Raw genomic sequence first — 26,213 nt, 5'->3', positions numbered from 1 at the left:
TGCTTTAAAGAGATGAAACCACTACTTTTATTCTGATTTATAAGGGTGGTTATTAATTAAATTATAGAAAAGGCACAACGGTATGGTTTAAGATCTTATTGTTTCTATTATATGACAGAATACAGATTTTAATAAGAACTTGTATTTTTCCCATATATTATCTTTAAATTTAAATTAAACTTAGAATATCTTTTTTAAGTTTTATTTTTTTAAGTAATCGCTCCACCCTACGTGGAGCTCGAACTCATGACCCTAAGATCAAGAGTCACGTGTCCTACTGGCTGAGCCAGCCAGGTGCCCCAACCTTAAATTATCTTTTCAAGATTTTAGAAGTTCCTGGGGTACTTGGGTGCCTCCATCAGTTAAGTGTCTGCCTTTGGCTCAGGTTGTGATCCCAGAATCCTGGGATCGAGCCCCTGCATTTCCCTCTTCCTCTGGTGTTTCCCCCAACCGCGGCTTGTGCTTTCTCACTCTTTCTCTCAAATAAATAGATAAAAATCTTAAAAGATTTTAGAAGTTCCTATCCCCTCAATATTAGTAGACTTAATAATATATAATTTTATAACTGCCACTAAAGCTAAAATTCATATATTTATAAATCTTTAGAATTCAATGAAAATCTTTACTCCTGTTCAAATGTCATATACTATATGTTACAGGTATGGGCGATAGTCAACACTGTCATGAATTGCAAGAATATAACTGTTAAAAAAAAAAGAAAACAACTGTTAATAATATATTTTTTAGACAGGCTTTTGTCTACAGAAGTCTTCAGGATTCAATATATATTAACTTACATGTTTACTAGGAGAAATAGAAGACTCCAGTTCTTGTGAAAAAACCATTTCTTCAGTAAGTACACTATGATCTGGACTCCCTGGCTGCTCCTGAACTACAGACTCAGACGGTATATACCCAACGGCAGGGCTGCCCAAGTCTTCCGGAATAGAGCTTTCGCTGTGTAGGTGAGAGTAGGAAGGTCCTGGAGATTCTGCTTCACTTGCTATTTCTACAGAGAGAGTAAAAACAAGAAAAAGTCCACAATCTTGGTCAAAAGAAATGTTCAACTATTATACTTTGCATTTGCTTTTGCATAATTTCACTTGTTCCATTTAGACATAATTTTTAATCTCATCACTTAATGAATCACATTACTATAAAGTCTATTAGTCGAAGAATTTTGACTGATGCACATTGAGAGAAGGGCTTAGTTAAAAGTCCTCAGAGGAATTGTTTTACATTTTTAAAAATATCTTTAAGGTCTGGTTTAACAGAAGAAAGTTGGATTCTCATATCTGCTTCTGTCTGCAATCTGTGGCTATATGTTGTTTTGGTTGAAGCATATGCAGAAAATCTGGCCTCACAAAGAATATCTGTACTTAGAAAGGGAAGAGTATTCCAATAGTCTTTACAGATAATTGTGGATATTCTTTTTTGATGTTATACCAAAACTTGACAACTGGTAGTTTCCTACATGTTACCTGTAATGTGGAATCTGAAGTCGTATGAATAAACTTCTTGTGATCTATTACATTATAATCCTTTGGTCAACTCTGCACTTTCAATGGATTTTTTTACTCATGCATGATTTTCTAAATCATCACTGGTCATGTGGAAAACACTGGTTCACTGAGTTATTAAGATCTTCCCAATGTTGACACATTTCATCATACAATATGAAAAGATGATTCTGGACTGAATCTCAGACTTCTAGAGGCCGAGGTGCTCTGCAAGTAACCATGCCGCGTGGAAGCCGGAGCCACACCTCCCGCATGGCCGCCCCTGCCAGCCAGCCAGGCACTTCAGATGGGTGCTGCGCCTAGACCAGTGCCAGCAGCTCGGCCACCAGCAGCGGCACTCTGGCGGCCAGGTCTCATGGCCCGAATGGCAACCACTGCAGCTGGTGTGGCTGTGGGCTCTGCTGCCGGGCACCCAATAGGTCATGCAATCACAGGGGGCTTCAGTGGAGGAAGTGATGCTCAGCCTTCAAGGCCTGACATCACTTACCAGGAGCCTCAGGGAACCCAGCCAGCATACCAGCAGCAGTAGTAGCAGTTTGGCCCATGCCACTAGGAGATGAAACAGTTTCTGGAGTGTGCCCAGAACCAGGGCAACCTTAAGCTTTGTGAAGGTTTCAGCGAGGTGCTGAAACAGTGCAGATGTGCAAATGGATTAATCTCATCAAGAAGTTCAGACTGAAGATATGGAAAATCATCTCTCATGACCAAGTTAGTTTAACATAAAAATATAACGAACAATGAATATATAAAGTATAAAGCCACCAGTTAAACCTCTCCATCATTAAATACAGTTTTCTTCAGAACTGGAATGAAAAAGGGAGTTCTTACCATATAGAAGTTCATTGAGATGGTCTGAGTTTGGGGCTGGGAAGATGTTTGTGTGCCTCCTTAAATCACCTTTTGTGATGTTTTTATTTGTGAATTAGTTAGAATAGTGATTTTTCTCCCCCCCCCCCCAAAAAAAAGAAAGAAAAGAAAAGATGATGCTGATTAATATCATCACCCAACATATCAGGAAAGTATTTTAAGTACTGGAAAGCAGTCCAGCTCACAATGAGGAAAACAGCATTTCTAAAATCCTAAACTTTCACTTGAAAGCTTCAATTTTATCACTCGCAATAAATACTTGTTCTCCTTGAAGAGTCAGAGTTGCTTCATTTATTTCTGAGAAACTATTGGCCAAATACCTAAGTATAAGTAACCATGGTTTTCAGTCATTTAAGTAAAAATGGTACTCCATAAAAAAAATGGCTAGTTCAGCTTGCAATTCAAATCACTGCATTAAGTGCTTTTCTTCAAGGTAACGACTGTCCTTCGGCACACGCAAGTGCTTTATGTGTATTTCCTATTTTGTCACACAAAATATTAAAAAGATAAATACTCAGAGGTTGAGATTCAACAAAATTTGTATTTGTAAATGCTTATTTAAGGACAATCTTACATAAAACTGGCATGTTATCATTAGTGCAAAGTGGTAAAGAATACAATAACTACTAACACAGTTTGGCGCCACTGCCTTGATTCATGCTGAGGCACCAGCAATTTTACCCACCATTATATTTGCTACATCAGTGTAATGTCAACAAAGTGAAAAAGGCAAACAATATGTTAGTATTATTATAAAAATAATAATTTTGACCTCCTAGACCCTCTGAAAGGATCTCAGGGCCTCCCCCAGAGTTTCACGGGCCATACGTTAAGAACCACTGCTCTAGGATTCATACCTGGGATTGCAACCACTGAATTCTTTTATCGATTGTTTTTACTTTTTATTTTTATTTATTTATTTTAAGAGAGAGTGAGCATGAGCACAAGAGGGGGGAGGGGCAGAGAGAGAATCTTAAGCAGGCTCCACAGCCAGTGGAGAACCTGATGTAGGGCTCGGTCTTACCCTGAGATCATGACCGGAGACAAAATCAAGAGTTGGAGGCTCAACCAACTGAGCCACCCAGGCAGCCCTCAATTAGTTTTAATGCCTCTTTTTCCAACCTGTTTTTCAAACTAGGTTTAACAATTAATATACCAGAAGCTCCTTGTTCTACTTACATACCAACAGGTTTGACAGGTATTGTGAAAGGGTTGAATGATGCTCCTCAAAAAGATATGTCCATGTCTTAACCCCCAGAACCTATGAATGTAATCTTAGTTTGAAAAAAGGTCCTTGCAGATGTCATTAAGGATGTCATGACAAGGGGTGACTGGGTGGCTCAGTTGGTTAGGCAACCGACTCTTGATTTTGGCTCAGGTCATTATCTCAGGGTTGTGGGACTGAGCCCCGCATTGGGCTCTGTGCTTAGTTCAGAGTCTGCTTGGGATTCTCCCTCTGAATATGCCCCCACCCCCCACCCCTGGCAGCTGCTCACACGCTTGTGCGTGTACATGCTCTGCTCTCTCTGAAATAAATAAAATATTTTTAAAACAGTGGCAGGATCTCCACTGACAAGTTTCCTTATGAGACAAAAGAGGAGCAGACAGACATGGAGGACAGAACAGTGTGAGACTAGAGTTAGGCAGACACAAGGAATGCCTATAGCACAGCCACCACAAGCTCTAAGAGGAAGAATTGTTCCCTGGAACCTTTAGAGGGAGCACAGTGCTGCCAACACCTTGCTTTTGTACTTCTGGCCTCTAGAAGTGATAGAATAAAACATTTTTTTTTTAAGCTAACAAATTTACAGTAATTTGTTACAGCAGCCCTAGGAAATGGATACAGGCATGAAATAGTATTGCTTTATGGTTTCAATGCCCAGATTACTAATAAAGTTGAACATCTTTTCAGATGTTTATTGATAATCTGGAGTTCTTCATTTGTGAATTATCTGTTCTTTTGCCCATTTTTAAAAATGTATGTGTCATTTTATTTTTGATTCATAGGAGTTGCTTGCATGTTCTCATACTATTCCTCTGACAGTCAATTCTGTTACAGATACCTTTTATTTTGTTGTTTTACTTTTTTTATGGTATATTAATGAAGAGAAATTCTTAATTTATTGAAGTCAAATTTATTGACCTTTCCCTTTACGGCTTTGCTTTGTATAACATGTTAAAGAAATCTTTCCCTCCACTTGATGTCATATAGCTAGTCTCTTCCACGGTCCTGCAAAAGTTCTAAAATTCTAATTTTTAGATTTAAGCCTTTTTTTTTTTTTAATCCTTTAGCTGAATCTTTCTAGATTGTCAATGTAGGGATCCAATTCATTTTTCCCAGCCCCCAAAATTTATTGGAGAGTCTCTCCTTTCCTCACTGCTCTGTAAAGTTACCTGTGTCAAAAGTCAACTTTCCATATATGCATGAGTCTTTTTCTGGGCTGTTTCATAGTCTTTTTGTCTATCTCTGCAAATAATCCCATTTTAATTATTGCACTTTAACAAACTTTGTTATGTAGTAATTTCTCCATTTTGTGGTTGTTCTTTAGCAGTGTCTTTACTTTTTGTTCCTTTGTTACTTCACATAAATTTTAAAATGAGCTTGTCAAAACTTATGAAGAAATCTTGTTGGGTTTCTGATATAAATTGTCTTGAATCTGTAAGTTCAGGCAGAATTAACATCTTTATGACACTGAGTCTGTGAATATGGAAAAGCATTCTATATATTTTGGTCTTCTCTAATGTCTCCTAATAAAATTCTAAAGTTTTCTCCAAAAAGATCTTGTATATTTTTTAATTTATTTCTAGTACTCCATATTTTTTATTTCTATATTAGATTTTCTAACCAATTTGTGCTGCTCTATAGATATGTATCTGAATTTTGTTTATGAATTTTATATCCAGCAACCATGCTAAACTCACTTTTTAATTCTAATAACTGACATGTAAATGCTGGATTTTCTATGTGCACAGCTTTAAAATCTGTAATAGTGAGTTCTGCTTCTTCCTGTCACTCCTTAGGTGAAAAATAATAGCATCTTTCTCTTATTTCCAAATGCAAAGGGAATTTTTCTATGTTTTACCATTAAGTATGGTACCTTGTTGTAGGTTTGGTTTTTCATTTTTGTTAATTGATATCCTAGAGCAGGTAAAGAAAGCTCCCTGCTATTGCTACTTTATCTGAAATTTATTACAAATGCTTTTTGGATTTTATCAAGTACCTTTTCTAAATCCATTGAGATGTCATGTAATCTCCTCCCCCCCAACCTGTTTAAGTAATTTGCCACATTATCGATTTTTAAGAATGTGTTAAACCCTACCTGGTCATGGAATAACCCATTTCCATTTCAGGGAATTTACCCATTTCTTTTAAGTTTTCAAGTATATTAGCATAAAGTTATTCACAATAGTCTCATATTTCCAATGTTTGTGGCATTTGCAACTGGATTGCCTTCTTCACACTTAATCATTCACCTTTTTAAAAATAATTAAGTAAATCTTCCAGTTATCTTAGGCTTTGGTTTGTAGTCTGAACAGTTAGTATTTATTACCTTTCTGTTCTGTTCTCTCGTCCTCAAGTTCTTTCCTAGGAGTTTTAGGTTTTATTAATTCTTTGTCCCAGGCAGCCAAAGCTTGTTTTTCCATTTGACGAATTTCTGCTTCCTCTGCATCCAAACGTCGCTTCCACTCGAGCAGCTCCTCTGCGTGTTGTCGCCGTTGCATTAGTTTTTGCTCTCGCTTTGTCAAAAACCTATGGTCACACCACGAAGAACAGTCAGAGAACAAATCTATGGGCAGAAATCACTCTGAGAGCTCTACCACTCATTGCCTTATCAACAAGCTGTGTAAAAACAGGACATTCATACAACTCCTTTGAAAAAACTTTGAAATAACAGAAGCTCTGATGAGTCAACTTATTCAGAAAACGAAAGAATTTATGTTTTACTTGTAATTGTTTGTAAAGATTAGCAAAGGAAAAACAGCGGCAAATTTAGAAAAGAAAATCTTCAGAATATCTGGACACCCATGGCTGATAATACTTAACTTACACATTCACTTCTCATAGGTGACTCTTTTTCATAACAGAAGATATAAGGAATTTATTCTGAAGGTTCATACCAGAAAACACACAAACCCAAACCCAAAACAACAAAGACTAAAACAACAACAAAAAAACAAATCTCAAAGCCCCCAAACAAGCAAGCAAACAAAAAAGACATGTTCATGTCCCTTTTTGACTTTTACTTTCAAATTCAGTCTGGTTTTATTTCAGGTATCACTACACCACTCTTTGGTTCCCACTGCCTAAGAGATGCAAAGTGAGGTGATCGTTATGGAGACAACACTGAGCACCACAGTCAGATGCCTTATGCGTATAAACATAACTAATTATTTACTTATGTGAAAGGATGCAACCAATGTCTCAAATTTCTCAATTTAACCCAATCTCTGAAATTAAATAGCCCAACATATCTTAGCTCCAAAGGGTTAAGAGAAATTAATGATTTAGGAAAAAGTTATCTAAGTAGTTAAAAAGCTACTACTAAACTCTTCTCATAGGTAGATGCCAAAGCTAAATAAAAGGTGGGCTGCTCATATTACTGGTGTTAGATCTGTACTGGCGGCTAATCAACAAAAATGCATCCACACATCCAACAAACACTTCATAAAACGAACAAAAACTGTCATTCCACTTCTTAAACAATCAGCATGTCAAAGTAATGTGGAAACAAAAATAATCTATGGGACATTTGACAAGAGGCCCCCAGGCTGTTAAGAAAAAAAAAGAAAAAAGCAAACAAAACAAACAAAAAGAACAGAGCATGCTCTATCAGAGAGTGCACTGAAAAAGGTGCAAAGTTACCTGACCAACTGGTTGTAGATATACAGCTGGAATTTGGGATGAAGGTTGGGAAAACAGACACTGAGAGAGGCCCAGTGGTGAGACGTAAAGACAGAGAAGAAGTAGTGAACAGGAGAGCAGTGTCTACAAAATAAGGAGGAAGATTTTAAAACCAAGAGATCAAGAGGCAGAAAGAATGAGAAAGGAAAAGCAAAAGAGCTGAGCGGAGAACTTTTAATATGCTTCCTGAATAACATTATAAGCTACTCAGTTAAAGCAAGAGTTATACTCTGTGTGACATATAAAACATGTACTATTATAGATCTTACCGATTTCTGAATAAGCATGCCTTTCTCCTCAGATGTTGCTTAATCATCACCTATAGTTTCAGGTAAATTTACTTGTATGTGAGTAGTTATGAGAAATACAGTATGGCGCTAAATAAGTTTTCCCATAAGCTTTAACATAGAGTACAACAATTATGGCTGTGAACCTAGTACATCAGCAATTCTACACACATATATACTCCTGAGCAAATGATTTTTGTATCTGTACCTTGTCAGATATTTTAAGCTTAAAATTAAATAAAAACCACTACGTTTGCTTTACTTAACCTTTACCATTGTGATCTAGCTTGAAAATAATAATTTAGAAAATAAATTTAGAGTTAAAAACATCTTTTTCACCTCTACAGCATAAAATTTGACTGCTCATAGGACCTACTGGAGATATCTTGCTTTATATTTAACAAAGGCCCACTTTAATAAGATTGAAATACAATATCCATTCTATAAAATATTGGAATGCATCATTAAGAATAAACTAAGCTAGTCACAATAAATACTCCTGGTTAAAAAAAAATCATGCTGTGGACAGCTCAATCATAAGGTTAAAAGTAAGAAGAAAATTTCATATGTTAAAGTGATAAAAGTAGAAAATTCTCTTCTTTATAAATAGTAAATAGATCATTTATTTATATATATAAATATATATATTTCAGAGGATAAATAAGTCTACTAATAGGTTGAAAGGTTGGTTCTCTTTGACAGAGCATGCTTCTGTTCACATGCACACAACAATAACCTATAGATCAAGGCAACATTTTTTGCCTTCGAAGGGCAAGGAATAATATCAGTATGTCACAGAAGTGAGAAAATCTAGGTATCAATCCAGCTATTCCTTTGGATTTTAAAAAGTATATACAATCTTGCCTATACATGTATCTTTAGATACACAGACTATTTCAATGTTTGTTTCCCCACATACAACTTAATATTTCATCTCCCCTTCATTTACTTCTACATACACACACACACGCACACACACACATCTTCATATGTGGACTGCCTTGATTTTCTGCACTGAAATTCAAGGAAAAACAATTTTGCCAAATTTTAGTAAGACACTGCAATCTTCCTTGCCATTCTTTATGAATGTACAACAAACTTATTTTGATGCTAAATATCAAAATATTACACAAAAACAAATGTACTCAGCAAAAGGTCCAAAAAATCTATTCATAATATTCAAATATCACCCACCCTCTTAAGTATATAACTGCTAAATGCATGCATGACCTAGTACAAAAAAGCAGAATAGTATTGGAACATGTAAAATAAACTGTAAAAAAAATTACAATTTAAATTTGTCCAGCCCAATACAGAGACTAATAATTTTCTCTACTAGAACAAGTACTGACCATTTATTTTTCATTTATAAGGATTAAGCATATTCAAAAGCTCTAAGTTAGAAATGAACACCAAAAGAAATAGCTAACAGAAAAAGGAAAGAAAATAGTTTAAGAAATAGTGTAAGAAAAGTTTAACTTGAAGTTAAAACTTCTTCCCAGAAACATATGTTCCTTATGTATATTCTAGAAATAGTGTCCTTTAAAAGCTAAATAAGATGATGTTGAAATAAAAGAAGCAGTCCTTCACACTAGAGTTGACAATCCTTCAAGATGCTGCACAAATAAACAAAATTTGTGAATGATGGAGACATAAATGCCTACTAACAGAAAACGCTGATAACATGCTTAATGGCTGGTGTCAAGGCATCCCCCAGCAAGGCTTCTGATGGTAACAAAACACTGGATTGGGTAGGATTAGACATAATAGATTTAATCTAGTATGTAAATCACTGTGTTCTTATGATGTTTAATCTTAAGAAATTCATGAGTAATTAGTTCTCTTTTAAAAAATTTATTTATGAGAGAGAGGGAGAGAAAGAGTGAGGGCACGTGTGTGCAGGGGGGGGGAGCAGAGGGAGAGGGACAAGACGACTCCACGCTAAGCGCAGAGTCCAACACAGGGCTCAATCTCACCACCCTGAGATCATGACGCGAGCCAAAACCAAGAGTCAGACTTGACTTAACTGACCGAGCCACCCTGGTTCTCTTTTAAAGTCACACTTTCACACTCTAAACTTGAACTATGCAGCTATTCAAGCCCAGTAATCAGCCACTGAACACTTTTCCAATTTAAACAGATCCTATTTACAAGGGTCAATTTCTATTGAGATAACTGTAAGTCATCACTGTAGTTTAAAAAAAAAAAACAACTATGAGGTTATCACAGAACTGTACCCCTGACAGGGGTACAAATAATACATTATATACTTATTTTTAAAAAAGGAGAAAAAAAAAAAAAGCCCTATGCGATTGAAAGCAGATATGCTTTAACTATGGCTGGCTGACATCCAGAGAGCAGGGTCCTAGTTCTAGCTGTGTGTGTTACCTGGGACGAGTTACTTCTCTCCATGGCCTCAATTTCTTCCTGTGAAACCAAGGTACTACACTAAATGACCTCTCTAAGAGCGCTTCTAGTTCCAGCAGTTTATAATGCTTTCTTTCTCCAAGTACCTCCTCACACTTTTTTAAATACCTTAACACACTGCTAGACCATGTAACATAAATGAGAACTTTTTTTTTCCATTGAGCTAGTATAATTGTAGATTGTGTTCCAACCTATTATAAAACTATGCTATCATTTGAAAGATCAAAATTATCATGTAAATTTTAAATGAAATTTTGAGCTGTAAAATAATTTGATTCTGAAAGATATTAAACAAAATAAACAACTAATACTTTAAATCATTTTAAAATTCTTTCTGGACCAAAAATTAAATCTATATTATGATAAATAAAAATGGAATACAGTGTTTATCTCAGGCTCATGAGATCGAGCCCCATTTTGGGCTCCACGCTCAGGAGGGAGTCTGCTTGAGATTCTCTCCCTCTGCCCACCCCCGTCCCGCTCACTCACCCCCCACACGCACATACCCTTTCTCTCTCAAAAATAAATAAATCTTAAAAAAAAAGAGAAAAGAGGGGCGCCTGGGTGGCACAGCGGTTAAGCGTCTGCCTTCGGCTCAGGGCGTGATCCTGGCGTTGTGGGATCGAGCCCCACATCAGGCTCCTCTGCTATGAGCCTGCTTCTTCCTCTCCTACTCCCCCTGCTTGTGTTCCCTCTCTCTCTGTCGAATAAATAAATAAAATCTTTAAAAAAAAAAAGAGAAAAGAAAATGCAGTCTTGTATTTTTTTCTTTTTCTTTTTTTTTTTTTTAAAGATTTTATTTATTTATTTGACAGAGATAGAGACAGCCAGAGAGAGAGGGAACACAAGCAGGGGGAGTGGGAGAGGAAGAAGCAGGCTCATAGAGGAAGAGCCTGACGTGGGGCTCGATCCCAGATCGCCGGGATCACGCCCTGAGCCGAAGGCAGACGCTTAACCGCTGTGCCACCCAGGCGCCCCCTTGTATTTTTTTCCTAACCAAAATTTATTCTATTACCTAAAATTGTCTAATAATTTGCATATACTTAAACAAAATGCAGGTACGTTATTTCTAACCTAGGAAGTAAAGAAAATAAAACCATTATCAGGCTATCAGGGTTTATTCAGCTACCACACTTAGACTAGAACCTTGTAATAAATTATATTTCTAATTTAAGGCAGAGGTGCCTGGGTGGCTCAGTCGTTAAGTGACCGACTCTTGATCTTAGCTCAGGTCTTGAGCTCAAGGTTGCCAGTTCAAGCCCCACTTTGGGCTCCATGCTGGGCATGGAGCCTACTTAAAAAAAAAAAAAATACTGGCAAATTCTAATTTAAGGCAACAGTATTTAGTACATTTTTAAAGAATTCTAATGAAAATGTCTTCTTTAGTGGAATATGAAAAGTCTTCTCCTGCAAATCCTCATTTTTAAGCTCAGCAGGTTAATGAAGATTTTAATTCTGACCAGACAATACCACAAATCTTGTCAGACAGAGCTATGTCATACAACATCTGTTTAACTTTATGATTATTTAAAACCAAATAAGTTAACTTGCTCCTTTAATGGTTTCTAAGCTAATGGGAATATTTTTAAATACTTAAATTTTAAGTAAATAAAGTATTTAAATATTTAGAATGAATGTTTGAGAAGTTTTGTGACTTCATTTTTCCATGCTAACTTGGTCTGCAGTGACCAAACCAAAATATAACTTATGTTTGTGGGATTTTTTTTTTTTTTTGCTTCTTATGCTCTAAAGTACTTAATAATTCAAAAGTATATTTAACACAGAACACTCATCCACTGAAAACTGACTTGATATATTCTTTTCAGTAAAAATTTCTTTCTCTTCCGAACTTCCTTAGCAATTAATTTATATACACTTCTCCACAGGATTGATACTTGCTTTTTTCCACCTAGACCATATGCTTTTTAAGGGCAAGGTTTATGTTTGATTCACCTTCATATTTCTCAGAACCAAGAACATTTACACATTTCCCAATAAATAATTGCTAAGAATAAGTATATATTTAATAAATAATATGGAAGAACGGCTGCTATTAAGTGAAAGAGAAAATGCACTGTGTCCTATTTTAACACGTGAAGATGAAGATAACCCCATCTTTTTTGTTTCACTTGCTCAGTAAAAAATTTTCCTGAAACAAACTGGCAAATTAACAGAAAAAGTCAATTGCATGGTTTTTTCTTCATGAATATATGTTTCAGGATTACAGACAATGCACTTTTATTGTAAATAATGCCCCTCACAGTAATAAACAAAACTCAGATTTCATTTATCAACAGTACCAAAAAGACTGAGGGCTATTCAGTCTGTGGCTTTTGCAAGCATATATTCATTATGACTAATCTTTTTCACAACTTTAATTTCTTTTGCTTTTCACTACACTGAGAAATAGAAATTATTTATATATGTCGGATCGATAAAAAGGTCAGGAAAAGCCACAGATTAGAAATGAAATTTTAACAAAGGCATCGCTGTCTCAGTGAAACATTAAAGAAGGAAATCTTTCATTGTAGCCAAGAATAGTCTGATAGTTTCAGAAAAATATCTGTCACAGAATCACAGTTCAGAGGGTTAACAATAAGCAATGACATATAACGAAAAAGTTCTTCTCAAAAGTTAGCTAAACTTACTGAGGGAGGACTGCTTTTTGACTGGCATTTTATATCAACAAAATAGTAATCTCTTGGAAGACTGCCTTTGCAAATCTACACAACAAATAATAGTGTCTAGTATCAAAGGCTCAAATGATTTTGTTATTAGGTGTCTACTGTAGCAAATGACTGTAAAATTAACTCACTCTATTTATTGACATTTATTTACTGACATTCCAATATTGCTCAAGGAAATCTAATTGTAAAGTTTTGGTGATCTGAGTGGTATTTAAAAAACAGTTTTCACATCATTTTGTTCTAGACATTAAAAAATATCATATAACAACCTTCATTTACAGTGCATTGCTAATTTTGAAAAATACTCCAGTTTATCCTCAAATTTCAGCACCAACGTAAAACATTAAAAATAATTCCTTCGCCACTGCTGTCCCTACCCCATCACTACCCACAAACACAACTGCATTGCTTCAAACAACAAATCAAGTCACTGAATACTTCAAGACCTATTTCTTTGACAAATTGCTCAAATGCCTGTAGTAGCTGACAAAGGAAGGTAGAACAAGAATACAAAAATTCCATGTGTTTAATGTTTCAGATTCTGAGAAAATAATTAACAAAACTTGGAACAAAATCAAATGTAATCTTCAATTTGTTATTTAGAATTTTTAAAGCTTTAACCAAATTTGAAATAAGCACCACATAAACTGACTCATCTCATAAACAGATTCAGAATTACCAGTTTTTTCTACAAATGTGATTAAAATTATTAGAATATTATTCATAAAGACCAGCAATGAACCTTACTAATATAGATGAGCAAGGGATCAAAGAAGAAATTACCCCTGAAGCTGTCTTTCCTCCAATATTTACCATTCAAAGACATTTGGAGGCATATATAAAATGTCAAGTCAGTTATAAAAATTCATGAGAGAGATTATTCTGAATTCAAACATAAATGAAGAAAAACAGTATGCCTATACAGACTATGGGAAAGGAAAGATTATCAGGAAAGAAAGAAAGGAAGAAAGCATCTTTAGTCTATATTTCAATAAATTCCTATATGAAAAAGCATAACTTATTTAGTCTATCCCACGGATTCATTTAAAGGAACATTTACATGTTTACAAATACTTGGTTTTACCCCCTTATATCTATTTTAAAAATTTGTATTTATTTTTTAAAACTTGTTTTCATAACCAATTTAGGTATTTTAAAGTTATGAAATGCAATTTAACTAAGCAATGAAGTGCCAATGTATAACACTGTACCTATACTAAGTAAGGTTTGATTTACAACTGCTTGGCTGTTCAGAAACTAATTAAATCATAGGTTGATGTCACATAAATTTAAAGCATTATTAAATTTGGTAATGTGTGGTACACTGACAAAGGATATCAAGATATAACTGCGGTTCAAACTGTTAACAAAATAAAATAGCAGTCAACAAAAAATTTTAATGGGTCTTTCGTATTTAAAGAAGGTAGAGGTTATAATGTCAAGGATAGGATCCAGAAGCAGATATTTCACAAGCATATTTAATGAAATGTATACACAGAACAGTGAACTCTCACATAAATGTAACTTTATATGGTCAACGCTGACATACAACTGAGCTACATTTAAATAGAAGCAGCTTTCTTTAAAGGAGCCTCTAAAACAATAATACTTAGAAATGTTTTAGAACAATGGTAGACTGCCAAATCATTCAACATCCCAGGAAAACTTCAGTTTTCTGGTTTCAAATGAGCAATCCACACCTCCTCACAGGTTAAAATTTCTATTTGACCTAAGCGTGAGAATGGTTAGAGAGCCACAGGATGAGCTCTCAGGATATACCATTAATTGCTTTCCCAAGTTAGTAGACATATTCTCAGATTTCAGGGAAGGTGTAAATTTCACACTTACTTTTAGCTTTTAATAAAAGAAAGATGGAAACACTGTCTTGGGTATATGTATAATTACTATGGTTTTTAAAATAAGAAACCTGACTGCATTAAAAATAAGAAAATTTGTCTTATAATAAGACCTATAGTTAATTGACTTTCAGGATGATTTAAAAATTCTGCTAAAATGCTACTGAATTCATAAAGTATTACACTGTATCAATCTAATCTAATGAAGTATATTAAAAATATTTGTTGCTATCATTTTCAATGTGAACAGGAGATATTTATAAAAATAAATTACTTTTCATCCATGCGGCTTCTCATTTTTTTCAGTTTCTGCATAATGCTGCTAGTTTCACTGCTGGAGATTGAAATGGGGGAAGGACTACGGGTCTCCAAGTCAGTCGGACCAGGACTGGCTGCCTTATTATCCTTTTTATCATCATCACTAGGAGAGTCCTGCAAACAAAAGAGGGTAAAGTTTTACAATTTTACTGGAAATTAAGACCTCAAAATGACTTTAAAGATTGTTGTTTAAAAATTAAGTTTATCCTCAAAACCATATTTATAAAGTAGCTGCAGTTAAGGAATTACTTAAAAGACAAAATTATATCACACATTTATAAATGGCTAAAGTATAGATTTTGTTATGTATATCTTACATATATTTATATATAATCACAAAGTACAATTTCTTTTTTTTTTTTAATTTATTTGAGAGAGAGAGAGAGAACACATGCTGGGGGAGGGGCAAAGGGAGGAAGGAGGAGAAGGAGACTCCCCCTGAGCAGGGAGCCCGACTCAGGACTTGGTCCCAGGACTGTGGGATCACTACCCGAGCCGAAGGCAAACGCTTAACCAACTGAGCCACCCGAGCACCCTCTAAAGCATAATTTCTTTAAAAGACTGAAAAAAATAAAAAAATCTTCTGCTACTAGCAATCTAGTATTTGACTATCCTAATTTCTTTTAAAATGAACCACTCAAAAGCAATATAAACACTATATATACATGTATGGATATAAGAATGAAGGGAACACATAAACTTATTTTAATAATACTGAGGGATGGATCTTTTTTCTTTCCAATTCTAATGGGAAAAACCATATTTTCTCAAATTAAAAAGTTTAAAATGAAAACACTTAGAACTATTGGTTTAATTGATAAATATTATTTCTCATGAGCAAAGTTTATAATGAAAACATTTAGAACTATTGGTTTAGGGACGCCTGGGTCGCTCAGTCGTTAAGCGTCTGCCTTCGGCTCAGGGCATGATCCCGGCGTTCTGGGATCGAGCCCCACATCAGGCTCCTCTGCTAGGAGCCTGCTTCTTCCTCTCCCACTCCCCCTGCTTGTGTTCCCTCTCTCGCTGGCTGTCTCTCTCTCTCTGTCAAATAAATAAAATCTTAGAGAAAAAAAAAAGAACTATTGGTTTGATTTACTATTTCTCATGAGCAAAAAATAATTTTAAATGCTTAAGGAAGTCTTTCCCACAAACAGTCATTTATTCTCATAACTTTTCAGGAAGTAGGGACAATTGTGATCATTTTTATTTTTTGAACAATACACATAGCAGAGGCCTTCTACTTCCCTTTCTGCTTCCTAAACGATTCAGTCCTAAAGTCATTAGATGGAACAGAGCAAGGTAGGGATCCATGCAAAGGTAGAGGTGGACAAGGGGACCAAGAGTGGCGTGTCCCAACTGAAGCAAGATGAAGAGGGCATCTAATACAGGAGTGTTATTACTCAAGTGGAACAATGAGGATGTCCACAAGGGAGTGGTCCTACATGCCATGTCCCAAGCCAAATAGAGTGAAGTGGCATTCCCAGAGTACAGAAAGGGTAAGGAGAGCACAGAGAAAGGGCAAGGAGTTGGGGGAATAGCTTAACTTGGGAGTCAGAATCCAGGGATGGTGAGGATATCCACATGAGGAAAGGGGTGGCAGTGGTTATGGGAGATGGGTTACACAGAAGAATGATCAAATCATGATCTGTATTAAGGAAAATGTTAACCAGTTGTCTATCAGAGAAGAAAGTTTCATAGGAGAGAAACCTAGGGGGTTGGGGGGATGGGGTAACTGTGTGATGGGCCTTAAGGAGGGCACGTAATCTGATGAGCACTGGGTGTTACACACAACTAATAAATCATTGAACACTACAACAAAAACTAAGGATGGCTATGTTGGCTAACTGAACTTTACAAAAAAAAAAAACAAAACTAGAATGGAAATTTATGGTGCTGGACTGGAACTGGAAGGATCAGTATGAACTCATAATACCCTAAATACTGTGTATATGTACATATAGAAATAAACATACATGTAAAATGTATTTTTGATTATATATTGTCTAGATTTGTTGCTTTTAGGAGGACCAAAACCCAAATAGTAATGAACATGCTTAGCACCAGATCTTGGTTTCTGAGTAACTCTCCTTGGAGAAAAGGTTGATTCCAAGTCTGGGGCAGGAAAGTACAAGATGACCCTGAGACATCTTGTTGCAGAAAACATGGAAGTGCTCAAAGACTGATGGGGACATGTCAAAAGCACACAGAAACTTGAAAAGTCTCCTAATGGTCTGACTTGGGACAAAGCAAGCATCAAAACAAATGACAGTAACAGATTTAACACTGAATAAAATAGGAATCTGTAAGTCCACACTAATATAAATGAAAGAATAAGTTTAATGAAGAACAGAAATTCATGTAGTCTCAAAATAACTCGTGCAAAGTACTTACTATTTATAAAGGGAGGCAGGATTAGGTATTAGCAAGCAACATGAGGCAGAAAACAGTAATTTTGTGTAATTTACCAGTTTATTCTCCCCTGCCGACTTTAACTTCTCCTGTAACTTTATGGTGGTCTGTCGGATCCTCTCTATCTCCTCCTGCTGTTTCAGAATCAGTTGTCTTTCCTTCCGAGCTGCCTTATTGGCTTCTTGAAGACGTTTAATTTCTGCCTAAGGTTTAAAGAATTAGAAGAGCAACTGAGATTTGGAGGATACAAGTCCAAAGTAGTATTTATTTAAGGAAAGCCCCATCATCACATATATCAAAAACAAAAACATATAGTATTCAAGATTAATAATATTGAAAAATTTTGAAGTAGTAAAGGAGGAAAAAAGAGTCTCACAACCCCATCATGCTAAAATAATTTAACATGATCCCTTAATTTAAATAATTATAATTACAACAGACTGATAATTTTCTATCCTTTTAAACTTAAGATACCCTTCACATTTTTCCATAGTGCTACTTGGTCTTTACACTACTTTTTTAATAGCTGCATAAAAACTGAAGTAGTTAATGTAACAATTATGCTGCTAAAATCTTAGGCCCTTTATAATTTTTCACCATTCTAAATAATGCTATAATGCCTATAACTGTTTCATACTATGGATTTGTTCTTTACAAGAGATTCCAAAACATAGAACAAATTAAAGATGAAAAATCCTATTATGGCCCGTAAAATCATTTAAAGATTGCTTTCAAAAGAGAATGGTCTCGGGGCGCCTGGGTGGCTCAGTCTTAAAGTGTCTGCCTTCGGCTCAGGGCGTGATCCCGGGGTCCTGGGATCAAGCCCCGCATGGGGCTCCCTGCTCGACTGGGAGCCTGCTTCTTCCTCTCCCACTCCCGCTGCTTGTGTTCCCTCTCTTGCTGCCTGTCTCTCTCTGTGTCAAATAAATAAATAAAATCTTAAAAAAAAAAAAAAAGAATGGTTTCCACTAGAAATATTTAAGACTATACTGCACCAAACTCTCTCCACACAGCGTATTGCTAAGTTTTCTGTTACTAATTAAGTGGGCAAAAGATGATACACTTTACTGTTAATAACTGTTACAATTAAAGAGACTGTCCCTTTTTTTCCCATAAATTTGTTTTAGTCTGTGTTCCTGTCAATAATGTAAGCCTAGTAAAGACAGTAATAATTAGCAACTTATAATTTCTTTAGTCATGTTTGACTTTTGTAAACTATCTGAACATGCAGAGAAGTGCACAAAAATATCAAATTTCTAAAATCTCATACTAACAACTGTTAATATTCTGTCATATTTTATCTTAGTCTTTATTTTGTGAGGAAATAAAACATTACAGATAAAACCAGTATGCAATCCCATATCCTTAGAGGTAATCACTACCATGGTATATATCCTTCCAGCACATTTCTTTTAAAATTCTTCTACAGATTTTTGTACTTACCTACAAAAAACATACACTGTTTGGTTTGTATGTTTTAAAGTGTTTTATAAATAATATCACACGCATATATTTTCACCCTTGCCTTATTTACTGGACATTGCTTTTGATACCTCTCTGTGTTGACTTACACCTAAATGATACGTAACACTGGAGGCATATAATATTTCATGTATCCATTACATGCCCTATTGCAAACAATGCTACAATGAACAACCTTATAGTTTTTGTCTTTGGCACAAGTATGAGTATCTTTAGAGCAGTAGTTCCTGAAGTGTGGTCCACGGACCCTAGAGGATTCCCAAGGTCCTTTCAGGGGACTCTCAGAGTCAAACCATCTTCATAATACTAAGACACTATTTGCCTTTGTTCACTCTTCCTCTCTCATGAGTATACAATGGCACTGTATGCATTTTAAAGAAAATAACTGTTATCTTCCAAAACAAAAAAAAAATTAGTATTTAGATTTTTGCAGATCTCTTTATTGTCTGGCTTGATTTTTTTAAACATTATGCATTGGTCACTTGGAAAATGTTGGTTCACTGAGTTATGCAGATCTTCCAAATGTTGACACGTTTCATTATACAGCATAAAAAAAATCACATTCTTCCACATCACCACAGATCTCAAAAGAAAGGTTCTTTAGTATTAGGTGGTGGACAGAAATTTTCCAAAATTCTGACTTGAAAGTCTGAATTTTGTCATCGGCAACAAATACTGTTTCAGCTATTTTTTAAAGTAACAGGCACACTTTGTTCATTTTTGAGAAAATGACTGTCAAATATCCAAATCTGAATAAACAGTTTGTCTCTGAATAATTCTTTCAAGGAAAAATGGTACTCCATGAAAGAAAATGGCTAGTTCGGCTTGCAACTCAAACAACTGCACAAATACCTTTCCTTGAGTTAATTACTGTCTTCTGGTAGCTGGCAAAAGTGCTTACTTGTGGGCTTCCTATTCTTGTCACACAGAGTACGACGATGAAAGTACTCAAAGGTCAACACTCAGCAAAATTAATAATTTTTACTACTTAATCAAGACATTCTTCAGTGAAACTAGCATTTTTTGTTTGTGCAGCTGCATGTGGTATTGAAAAATATGATGATTACTATACAGTTTGGTGCTGTTGCCCTGATTTGTGCTAAGGCACTGGCAGTTTTACCCACCACTGTTTTAGTACAACTTAGTACAAATGTCAAACCATGAAAAGGGCAAATTCGTATCCCACTACTAGGAAAACAGTTTTGACCTCCGTGACCCATGATAGGGTATCAGGGACCCCAGAGTTCCACAGAGCACTTTTTGAAAAACTGCTATTAGCTTAGGCCTGAGTTTCTAAACCAATTAATGTATAAATTCACCCAAACCAAGCCTAGAAAAGAAACTGCTTCCAGGGGATTCTTCAGGGAAGAGGTTTGATTTTCTTTTCAGAATAAGCAATAATGTTGTAAAAACTGTTTACTTTAAAATGGCTAATGGTGTAAGTGGATTATACTTTAAGATGGTTATTTTATGTTATGTGAAGTTTATCTCAAAAAACAAAAAAAGAATAAGACATAGGAAAATACGTTCTCTCTTGTTTTGGATACAGCTGTGCAAAGACATGTGGCCAAAGTGGTTATACAATCTCACTATGAGTCAAAATAAGTCTTATGATACAACTGTAGTAAATATCTTAGTACATATATCCTTCCGTGCTGGTGCTTTTATTTCTGTAGGGCAACTTTCCAGGGGTAGACAGTTAGATCAGAGTATTTTTTGCACACTTAAAAAATATTCTGAAGTACTACGGAGGGGTGCCTAGGTGGCTCAGTCGGTTGGGCGGCCAACTCTTGATTTTGGCTCAGGTCATGATCTCAGGGTCCTGGGATAGAGCCCCACATCAGACTCTGCCCAGCAGGGAGTCTCCTTGAGGATTCTCTCTCTCTTTCTTCACCCCCCCATTCACATGTTCTCTCTTCCTCTCTCACTCTAAAGAAATAAATCTTTAAAAAACTTACAAGAATGGTATCATACTGTACATACTCTTTTGCATCTTGCTTTTCTACAAAAACCAGCATTATGATTTTTGGTAAAGAGCTACTGCTGTAACTATTCAATATGGTAGCCACAGCTCCATGTAGTTATTTAAATTAAAAGTAAATAAAGTTAAAATTTCAGTTTCTCAGTTGCACTAGCCATATTTTAAATATTAAAAACTATACGCGACTAGTAGCTACTATATTGGACAGCACAAATATAAAACGTTAATAATAATTTCAGAAATCTCTATTGAAGAGTGCTGATATGTAATGCATTCATTTCCTGCAATACTGTACTTTCTTGGAGGAATATGCTTTGCTTCATCTATTCTCTTAATGACAGAATTAAGCTGTTTCCATTTCCCCTGTACATGTGTGAAAACTTCTCCATTATGTATATGAAGACACAGAACTGAGTCACAGATTCTATGTGCTGTCAATATAACCAGATATAGTCAAAGTGCTCCAAAGTGGTTACATCAGTCACCATTCCCACAGGTACACAGACCTCAGGTGATAAAACTGGAGACTTAGGAGGCTTCCAACTCAGTCACCCCCTCAAACCATTTGCCTATTCTTAAGCAGCACAGACAGAAGGCTAAGGAGCTACATACCAGAAACCTCTCAGCAGCAAAGTAGAAATCCCCACAATCTTTTGTGCTGGTTTACCTGGCTTTCAACTGAAATCCCCGGAAGGTTACAACCTAGGGTCAATGCAACGCAGAAGCAGACTGAGGCCTACCGACTCTGCAACCCAACACTAACCCAGCTTAGTCCCTGAATGGATTTAAGTGAATTGCTGAGCTCTGCTGAGCACAGCAGAGGAAAAAATAAGTCTCTCTGGGGGGAGATAACATCATCTGGAGCCTTTGCAGTTATTTATACAGTATTCAGCATCTAATAAAAAATTACTCTAAGAGATTCTTAATAATAGAGGGCAAACTGAGGGCTGATAGAGGGAGGTGGGTGGGGGTGGGCTAGATGGGTGACAGGTATGAAGGAGGGCACTTGTGTCGAGCACTGGGTGTTATATGTAAGTGCTGAATTACTGTACTCCTGAAACCAATATTGTACTGTATGTTACTAATTAGAATTTAAATGTAAAAAAATGAAGAAAAAAACAAGACATGCAAAGAAAAAGAATCATTTGATAATAGAAAATATAAAGAGAGAATAGTAGCAGACATACAGATATCCAAATATCTAGTTAGCAGACAAGAAAGCTAAAATGACTATGAAAAATGTGTTAAAAAAATACGGGAAAAATTGATGAAAAGGTAAACAAAGAATTAAAATCTATAAAAAAGATGGAGTGCCTAGGTGGCTCAGTCAGTTAACTATCTGACTCTTGGTTTCAGCTCAGGTCATGATCTCAGGTCCTAAGACTGAGCTCCGTGTTGGGCTCCATGCTCAGTGCAGCCTGCTTGAGATCCTCTCTCTCTCCCTCTCCTTCTGCCCTTCCCCTCACTCTCTCTCTAAAAATTAAAAACTTTAAAAAAAAATCTATAAAAAAGAAGAAAATAGATATTATAGAACAAAAAAATTACATTAAGAACTCATTGGATGACTAACAAGACACATGACAGCGCAGAACATACAACTAATGAATTTGAAGACAGATCAATAGAAATTTTCCAAATTGAAGCATAGTGGGGTTTTTTTGTTACTGTTTCTAAAAGAGTGATATAAAACCAAAACAGAGCAGAAGAGAGATGTGGTAAATGGTCAGAGGGTCTAACATATTTCTACTTGGAGTCTCTGAAGAAAAGCAGAGAGACAGTGGGGTAGAAGGAACATATGAAGAGATAATTTTCAAAAACTGAAATACAACAAACAACAAATTCAAGAAGCTCAGCAAATCTTAGCAGTATGAAGAGAAATCACACCTAAGCACATCTGAAAAAAATCTGACAAATTTTTAAAAATCTTAAAAGCACCCTTCAAAAAAACATGAAGACAACTGACCTCTCCATAAAAACAACAGAAACTAGTACACAATGGAAAGTATTTTTAAAAATGCTGAAAGAAAAATAATTCTATGCCTAGTAAAAATATCTTTCAAAAATGAAGGTGAAACAAATAAATTTTCAAAATAACAAAAACTGAATGTGCTATCAGCAGTCATGCAGTAAAATATTAGATTCATCAAAATCCAAAGGTTTGTGCTTCAAAGCACACTATTAAGAAAGTGAAAACATGGGGCACCTGGGTGGCTCAGTTGGTTAAGCGTGGGACTCTTGATTTTGGCTCAGGTCATGATATCAGGGTCATGAGATCAAGCCCCATATTAGGGCTCTATGATGGGTGTGGAGCCTGTTTAAGATTCTGTATCCCCCCGCCCCCACTGGCCCCTCTGCTCGCTCTCTCTTTAAATAAATAAATAAATAAATAAATAAATAAATGAAAACACAATCACACAGAATTAGAGAAAATATTGGTAAATCTAGCTTTTATTCTAGTTTATAAACAGAAAGCTATTGTAGTGTAGAAAGTTATTTACTTATTTTAACAGAACATTTTAAGTTATTTTGAAACCAATTTTTCTGAATTAAAAAGATGTAACGTGTTTAAAAAATTACAAATTTTTATTTTATTTATTTTTTTAAAGATTTATTTATTTGAGAGAGTGACAGAGGAGGTGGAGGGGCAGAGGGCGAGGGAGAGAATCGCAAGCAGATTCCTCACTGTGCATGAAGCCCAACGCGGGGCTTGATCTCACATCCCTGAGATCATGACCTGATCCGAAATCAAGAGTAAGATGTTTAACCAACTAAGCCACCCAGGTGCCTCCAAAATTCCAAAATTTTTTAAAGTTCATACAATCAGTGATGTTTCCTTGGGGTGAACTTAAAACAAACAAACAAAAAAACCCAAAAACTAGTTGAGCAATAATCGAATCTATAACTTAAATGATTATGTTCACATGGATCATCCAACACAAGAGCCGGTACCTTGCAACAGGTCAATAAGGGAAAAGAAAACTGGAATTCACTGAATACTTACCAGGCACTGTGAAACACATTTTACACACGTTACCTCATTTTAATCCTCACAACCACCATATGAAGTAATATCTTACTCCTACAGATGAGGAAACTAAGTCTCAGAGAGTTACTTAAACGTGACCGTTATTACACAGCTGCAAGTGACAAAGCTGGAATTCAGATAACAGCTAACATTCATTGAGCATTTACCACCGTGCCAAGATCTACTGTAAATTTATTATATGTATCAACTCATTTATTCCTCCCAACAACCCTACAAAGTATGTTATCATTATTATGCTAGGTTTAGAGATAAGGAAACTGAGGCACAGAGAAGTCAGGTAATATGTCCCAGGTTATGAAACTAATAATAGGTAGATCTGGAATTTTAACTCAGGCAATTTGACTCTGGAGCTTGAATTCATAACCACTATACCATGTTACCTCTCTAGGATTCCAATTCAAGGCATTTCTGAGTTCATAAGCCAAAATATTAGTTGATTTATAACAACTATGCCCTGAAAGTCTATTCAGGAAAATGGTGACTAAAAAATTAATCCAAATAGACTCTTTTACAAATACCTTAATTTTTTAAATATGCATTTTAAATACTATTTTATTTATTAACAAAGAAAGGCAGGTTTGACTCTATATTGTAATAAGTTGGCAGTGACATAAAATTAGAAATACAGCAGACTACCAAGCAATTTCTGTAATTATAACAGAATAGCCAAAGACAGTGATAAATACCAACTAAATCTCATTTAAGGTGAAAACACAAAAAAAGAAAGAGAGATCAGGCAAAATAATACATTCCACTGTCTAACTTGCCTTAGGAGAAATTCTCTTAAAGAGTGTTTTTTTCTAACATACCTTCTCTTGCTGCAACCTTAAAAGCAAACCACGTTGTTTCTTCCGAAGTGGGGGCATTTTATCATCTTCTCCTTTGTCTCGTAGATGTCTACAAATATTTCACATTGAGATAAAGAGTAGATTAAATTTCTATTATAATGTCAAGAATTCTCAACCACTAAAAAGTCTCTAAAACAATTTAACATTTTCAAACGTGGAAAACATGCAGCAAAGCCTACCCCACCAAATATTTTATTGCACATACAATATATGCAAACCCTAGACTGTGTCCTTTAAAGATAAAATTGCTTTGAGAAATTTACAACACAGTCAAGGAATTAAGTATTAAATAACAATATGAGAGTCAGTTAGATGATAAAAGAGAAATGCAAAGAAAATGTTATAAGTAGGAGGTCTTGACAGCAACAGGATTCAAAGACGACTGCCATATTTCTAGGTTGAGAAACTGGGTTGGTCAAATCAAATTAAATGAGGAAACAAAAACATCTTTAAAGACAAAGCATTTCCTTTCAATAAAAGAAGAAACTGGAAAGCCAAAACTATGTTCACTGAAAAAACTTACTTTTTTTGATGCTCTAGCCAGGCTAATTCAGCCTTAGTTTTCTCCTTCAAGGCCTTCTCGCGGAGACGCAAGAGTGAAGACTGGTGAGCCGCCCTCATTTCCTCTTCTTTCATATACTGTCGAACCATCTCCATAGTAAATTTAGAAAAACTATCTTGTCCTCCTGAGAATGGCATGCTCAGCTCCTAAAGTGGAGATTTTATTTCAAGTTTATCATTATCTAAGGCTTTGGAACTCAAGTAACATTTTGTTAAGAGAGGCATGCACTTACAAAAATAAGCTATGTATATAAAAAGGCTGCTGACCATGTCAGAGAACACTCTTTAAAAAAGGCACATGAGAGGGAGTAACATTCATCAGCTAATTTACTCATCCAATGAAATCTGAACAAACAACTACATAAGCCAGGTACTGTCCCAGGGGTATAAAGCTCGGTAAGAATTGTTCCTGTTGTCCAAAAGGCTAACAATTTAGCAAGATGCTATAAACTTTTACAATGGAATAAAGTGTTATAAGAGTGAAACAAATGAAACACTAGAGACATTAACACTGGCTCCAATCCTCAAAGGCCTTCTGAATTACTCCAAGGAGTAAGTCTGTGTTCTACTTTGTAAGAAAAATGAAGCCAGATTCTATAGCAAAAATATAATATAAAATTGCTATCTTAGGAAAATCATTCTGGTAGATGACACCTGAGTTCAAGTAGAAAACGTGTGGTAACATCTTTGAGAGAACACATCCACAACTATTTACAAAGGAATCTCCACAGGTAAACTGAAGCACACCTTGGCAGAAGACAGTGTCGTCTTTTCTGGAGAGGTTTCATCATCAGAGTCATCGTGATGGCCTCTCTTCTTTTCCATGTTAAATCTGCGATGACTCTCAGAAGGTAGTAAAGATCGAAATGATTTTTCTTCTATTTCATCTTCTGTCATAGATTCATCAAATTTCAGGGAATATTCTGTTGCAATAGAAGTGGAATCTAAAAGAATTTGGAACAAGTAGATTTTATCATTAGAACAGTTTTCAGTAAGTATTCAATTAGTAGCCCTTGCTGCC

General features: G+C 35.6%; 1 protein-coding gene and 1 pseudogene across 4 annotated transcripts in view; one reads left to right on the top strand and one right to left on the bottom strand.

Annotated features, from left to right (window-relative positions):
* The window catches only part of CEP350 (centrosomal protein 350), a 150,744-nt gene that overhangs the window by 38,087 nt on the left and 86,444 nt on the right, over positions 1–26,213 (bottom strand). For 3 of the 4 annotated variants that reach the window (XM_045811424.2, XM_045811427.2, XM_045811426.2), the window contains exons 23-30: positions 25,940–26,136; positions 25,155–25,339; positions 24,593–24,680; positions 17,331–17,477; positions 14,822–14,979; positions 7,252–7,374; positions 5,939–6,138; positions 798–1,009 (exon numbers count right to left, since the gene is read on the bottom strand). In XM_045811424.2, coding sequence (XP_045667380.2) covers positions 798–1,009; positions 5,939–6,138; positions 7,252–7,374; positions 14,822–14,979; positions 17,331–17,477; positions 24,593–24,680; positions 25,155–25,339; positions 25,940–26,136 — 1,310 coding nt within the window. The remainder of the gene's footprint in view (positions 1–797; positions 1,010–5,938; positions 6,139–7,251; positions 7,375–14,821; positions 14,980–17,330; positions 17,478–24,592; positions 24,681–25,154; positions 25,340–25,939; positions 26,137–26,213) is intronic. The other variant, XM_045811428.2, reaches the window with a different exon arrangement.
* LOC123801353 (coiled-coil-helix-coiled-coil-helix domain-containing protein 2 pseudogene) lies at positions 1,740–2,243 on the top strand (annotated as a pseudogene).

This window comes from Ursus americanus, chromosome 2, assembly GCF_024610735.1.
Source record: "Ursus americanus isolate L20-20 chromosome 2, mUrsAme1.1.p, whole genome shotgun sequence".
NCBI lineage: Eukaryota > Metazoa > Chordata > Mammalia > Carnivora > Ursidae > Ursus > Ursus americanus.
This window is presented reverse-complemented; position numbering and strand designations above follow the sequence as displayed.